Raw genomic sequence first — 5,406 nt, 5'->3', positions numbered from 1 at the left:
GCAGGGGAGGGGCGGCACGTAGGGGGGGCAGGGCAGGGGTGGCAGGGGAGGGGCGGCACGTAGGGGGGGCAGGGGAGGGGCGGCAAGGGCAGCAGGGGAGGGACGGCAGCGGGGGCGGCACGTAGCGGGGGCAGGGGAGGGGAGGCACGGGGGCAGGGGAGGGGTGGTATGGGGGACAGGGGAGGGGCGGCGGGGGGGCAGGGGAGGGGCGGCACGGGCCGCAGGAGGAGCTCGGGAGTCAAGCACAAAGGCCAAGGCGGCGGGCGGCGGGGGCGCCGTGTTCACCGCTGGAGCCGCACAGCGGGGTTGGTCCCGGGTCTAAGCCGCTCGCAGGGCGCGTAGCGGACGGGACGCGGGTCTCCGCTGCGCACCCAGGGGCCACACTGCAGGGCTTCCAGCGGCTCACGCTCACACCCGCAGGCTCGCGCTCTGCAGGCGGCACGTCTGGCTGGCTTATCTGGGGTCCCCACTCGGGTCTCCCAGTGTCAGCCAGCCTGGGGAAGAGCGCGCTCCCGGCCTCACCCACTGTCACCCTTGGCTGCTTGCGCTGGGGGGCCTTGTGGCTGCGCGCTCCGGGGCGCGCTCTCTGGTCCGGGGACGCGGCCTCCCCGTCACAGGGCCGGCGGCCGCTCTGGATGCCCCAGGTCTCCGACTTCTGCTCCCAGCAGAGGCTGTGCTTGGAGAGCGCACGGGGGGGGGCTTAGGGAGACCCTGATTCACGTCTGCCACACCGCGAGCAAGCGTGGCCTGTTATCCTGTGCCGCCGGGGTCGGGTGGGGCCTCCCGGGGCCAGTCGGAGTCTGGGCCTGGCGGGGCTGCCTGCTTCCCCGGGTTCAGAGCCCTGGGTCCCCTCCGGAAAGCTCCCGAGCAGCCTCGGCGCTCCAGGGGTGGGGCGTGCGCCCAGGACCGGGAGATGCCATCCTTGTTTGCCGGTGCGGAGGGGCCGAGGGCGGGCGGGCAGCAGAGAGCGCAGAACGGCCGTCTCAGGAGACAGCGGGGACACTGATCAGCCACAGCGTGGCCTCCCGCGTTCGCGCTTTGCTGCAACCCCACGTCAGCCCTGTGACTTTCTTCCCCGCTTGGTTGGGGAGGGCTTGTCCCTGGTCCCGCCTGCACCCACCCCATCACGCTCACATCTTGGGGTGGAGAGACCACCCCGGTGCCTTGCTGTAGGCCATAGGCCGTCTTTCCGCGGATGTCCTTTGTTCCCGGATAAGACTTGGGGGCCCAGCAAGCGCTCGGTGCTGTTGCATGTTACAGGCTCGGGCTCGGAGAACTTGGGGAGACATAACGCACAGGGACAATGGCGCCCCTCTCCTACTCGGTGCCTCCAGTCCCTGGTGAGACCCCTGGACAGGCCAGTGCATCACCATTCCCCAGAGGTGGCCACGGGCCCCTTGCAGCCCCTGATCTTCTGCTTGGAGCCTCTCCCCACCCTCCTGTCCTGCCCCTGGCCTCACCCAGAGCGCCCCCACTTCCTCCCAGAAGGGTGTGAGAGGAGGGAGTTACAGATTGTGGTTTTCCCAGCGCTGATGGATCGGGGTATCTACCTTCTCTTTAGGAATTTGGATCCTGGGTGTGTGGGGGCATAGTGCACGTGCAGTTTGGGTTTTTTCCCTCGCTTTATTGAGATATAACTGACACGTATCATGGAGAGAGGTTAAGGTGTACATGGTGATGATTTGATATGTGTACATATTATGAAGTGATCACCACGATAAGCGTAGGGAGCAGCAGTTGAACCCTTAATGTTTTCTTTAATGGCTCCATCTTGCCTTTGAGGCCAGTCCAAATCCGCTGACCTCTCCTCGCCCACGACACTGGCCCCCTTGTCTGCAGCTCTCCACCCTCCCCAGGCAGGGTCTGCAGCGCCCAGGCCCCCTTGGCCACCTGGCTCTGGGACACCAGCTCCTCTCTGGAAGAAGTCAAGGAGGATCGGGCGTTGGGTCCGGAGCGGGTGGGAGGAGAACCCGGCCAGGGTTGGTGGAGTCTGGAACAGCTGGGGCAGCATCTGGGCTGGCACCCTGGCCTCGCTCCCCGGCTCCAGGAGGTGGCGAGCCGGGGCCTGCCCAGGAGGAGGGCCGGCCAGGTGGAGGTGCTGGGGGTGGGGCGGGCAGGAGCTGACTCAGCACCCCGGAACCGGGCCGCTGCCAGCAGTGGGGAGCTCGGAAGTCCCCGCTCTGCTTCCCCTGGAGGGTGGCTGGGGGCGTGAAGGAGGCCTGATGGCAGGCAGCAGGAGATGCTCTTCCCTGCTCCGACCTGGGAGGTGGGGGGCCCCAGGAGGCAGGCTCTGTGCTCTGTGCTGCAGGTGTGGGGCTCCGGGGTGCACCTTGCCCCCCTCCCAGCCCCCGCCCAGAATGAGTCGTGGCTCTGGCATCTGGCCAGGGAGCCAGCACCTCAGGACTGACAAAGTTGGTCTTTTTCCGCACTCCTTCTGAGTCTCCAAGCAAACCAGCACATGCAAGCAAGAGAGAAAGGATCGAGTGCATGGGTTTCCCTCTGGGCAGACTCTCCGCCCCCTCCTGGGCTGGGGCAAGGCCGAGACAACAGAAGAGCAGGCCCCAGGGAAGCATTCTGCCACCGGAGCCACGGAGCCACGACAACCCCAGCGCTCCATCCGAGAGTGTCCTGAGGTCAGACCAGATGCAGGGCCCGGCAGGAGCACCCGTGTGCCCACAGCTCCTCTGCCTGGTTACCCCACAGCTAAGCACCCCCTCCAGCCACCCATCTGTTCATCTCCCAGGCTTATGCCCCTGAGCACTGGGGCCGGCTTGTCAGTGTTACGTGATCCAAGTGCCAGTGAGGCCTCCCGGTTCACGGAGTGGAGGAGGCAGAGTGGCCGGGGCAGCCTCACCTGCAGTGACCAGCTCATCCAGCTTACGGTCCTGCACAAACTGGGACAGTTGGTCCCCAGCCTCGCCCCACCAGCTGGCCTCCAAGGCACCGCTCCTGGGGCTCCTGGATGCTCGGAGGTGCACAGATTGAAAACCATCAGCCTGGTCCCGTGGTCACCTCCCGGGCCTGGTGTGGCCTCCAGGATTGGCCGTAGCAGCCCCTTCTCAGTCGGAGGCAGAAAGGAGCCCGGCGAGGGAGCAGCCAGGCCACCGGGAGGGAGGCAAGGGTGGACTCCTGTATGGGAAGGCCGCAGAGGCTGCAGGAGGATCCTGAACCAGAGTCCACCCACCCCACCCCAGCACCTGCCCTCACAAGGCCACCTGGCCACTTGCTTCTCGGGGACCCTCCCCCTGGGTCCCTCCACTCATGGGCGGGGGTGTCTGCTGACAGTGGGTGAGAGCGGGGAGGGGGCACGCGGCCTGGGGGCCTGGGACGGCGTGCGCTGCCAGAGCACTTGGCGAGGAGCCCGCAGGATTGCTTTGTGCTGGGCGGATGTGGGAGGTGGGGTTACCAGGGTTACTGCCAGAGACAGCTCGCAGTGGAGCAGACGCCTGATGTGAGCCTGCTGCGGGCAGGCCGTGCACGGACTCGGCCGTGGCCCCTGGGGCCATGACAGGGGCAGCTTGGTGGGTGGGGGCATCGGACCTGGCAGCACACAGGTGAGGATGCTCTGAGGGAGAATGGGGCTGTGGACAGGTTCTGTGTGGGAGCTCCAGCCAGAGCCACAGCGGGTCACACAGAGCAGATGCGGCCTGTCTCCCCATATCACCCCACTGCCTCCCCCGTCCTCCCTGCCCCCACCCTGTGCTCTGGCCCAGCCAGGCCCAACTTCTCAGGCTGGATGCCTCACTTCCACCCACTGGCCCCCGAGGTCAGAGAACCCTGGTGTCGGCCTGCACCTCTCGACCCTTGCGTAGCCCACGTGCCCAGCTTCCCTCCCATCCCGCCACCCACCTGCTCGGCTGCTCCCCTGGGAAGTGCGGGGTTCCCTACGGGGGCAGCCCCTGCGGTCCTCACTCAGAGCTGTCCCTGCAGGCCAGGGTAGGAGAGCAAGGCCCAGACCACAGCACAATTTCTAGAGAAGCAAGACCACACCAGCCGGTGAGCCAGAGAGCTGGTCTTTCTGGAAATTGCGGGGTTCACGGGGCTGTGGGGGCAGTGTGGGGGCAGTGTGGGGAGGGTCAGGTCTGGCCCGTCACTCGGCACTCAGCATGGTCTGCAAGTAGTGAAGGAACCAGCCAGGGAACAAGCCCATCAGGGATGAGCCAGCCCCCCCGTCCCAGGCCATACTGGGCGGCACACTCAGGAGCCGGGAGGCCTGCGATGTCTGACACGAGGTCATGTCTGGTTTGTGTGGCTCATCGAGGCACTGGAGTCGGGACAGACGGGACCTGTGGGGACTGTGCCAGGGGAGGGGGGGTCAGATATTGGGGCTTGAATGTGGGAGAGACCCACGCTGCCAGGAGCGTCATCTGAAGGTGTGGACGATCAGGGACATGGGCCCACTGCCCACGGGAAGGAGGCTTGACTCAGGCACCCCGCGGCAAGACGCTGTGCTCTCCTGGGGAGAGCCAGGTTTGAACTGTTAGGTGGATGTTCTTGAGCAAGGCAAGGCGAGGACACGGTGGCCGTGAGCGCATGCCCAGGAATGTGGGGGACACACGCCCTCGGGGGGCTTGGCCAGGAGAGCACCGGCAGAGGTGGGAAAACTGCCCACTCCCCAGCTGGCTTCCTAAGCAAGGCAGAGCGGCCGCAGAGGGAAGGCCAGGAGGGTGGCCTGCACGGGAGCAGGGGAGCACGGCACTAGGCCTGGCTGCAGGGACCAGGGGGACAAAGCCTGGGTCGGGGGAGGGACCGCCGGAAGTGGACGACCGCGCAGGGCCTGCAGGGCGAGCGGGGAGAGCCCACAGAGCGGACTCCAGCAGGACCGCAGTGAGGCAGCTCCGGGTGCTGAAGGGCGTGGGCTTCGAGCCTCAAGGCAAAGGGGCCTTGAAGATTTGGAAGGAGGAGGAGGAGCGAAGGGTCAAAGCATCGCCTGTGTATCTCCCGAGGGCAGGTTTGTTTCTCTGACAGACAGAGCCCCCGCTTGTGGCTCTGACCACATCTGGATGGAAATGGGTTAGAGTCAAGGTAGGACTGAGCTGAGGTCACGGCCATAGGCAGCTGTGTGGGCTGCTAAGGGACCCAGAAGCCTCTGTCCCTCCTTCTGTCTGGGTGCTCAACCTCCCAGGGCACAAGAAGAGCCTCTGGGGTTCAGCTGAGGCTAATGAGGCCGTCATTGACTCGGCTTCTCCCCCAAAGGAGACCCAGGCCCTCCCGCCTGGAGACCCCCAGACCAAGCCACCAAATAAGCAGGGACCTTCCTGCCAGGCTGGGGGGCTTCTCTGCATCTCTGCTCCGGGCCTGGGACGCAGCGCACCCAGCAGCCCAGGGGAAGGAGAGCGATGGGAGAGCGCGTGCGAGACCGACCCCAGGTGGCACTGGGCGGGGGCGTGCAGGGGCGGCGGGATC

General features: G+C 66.2%; 1 protein-coding gene across 1 annotated transcript in view; it reads left to right on the top strand.

Moving 5' to 3' along the window:
* The first annotated feature begins 1,303 nt into the window (after positions 1-1,303).
* Positions 1,304-5,406, top strand: part of WNT3A (Wnt family member 3A) — a 31,324-nt gene continuing 27,221 nt past the window's right edge. The window contains exons 1-3 of the mRNA XM_025860113.1: positions 1,304-1,340; positions 1,857-2,156; positions 2,704-2,902. Of these exons, the coding sequence (XP_025715898.1) occupies positions 1,304-1,340; positions 1,857-2,156; positions 2,704-2,902 (536 nt within the window). The remainder of the gene's footprint in view (positions 1,341-1,856; positions 2,157-2,703; positions 2,903-5,406) is intronic.

The sequence above is a fragment of the Callorhinus ursinus genome, unplaced genomic scaffold (assembly GCF_003265705.2).
Source record: "Callorhinus ursinus isolate GAN/ISIS: 27379988/994484 unplaced genomic scaffold, GSC_fseal_2.0 scaffold123, whole genome shotgun sequence".
NCBI classification, from domain to species: Eukaryota; Metazoa; Chordata; class Mammalia; order Carnivora; family Otariidae; genus Callorhinus; species Callorhinus ursinus.
The sequence above is the reverse complement of the archived record's forward strand: the minus strand, read 5'-3'. Positions and strand labels throughout refer to the sequence as shown.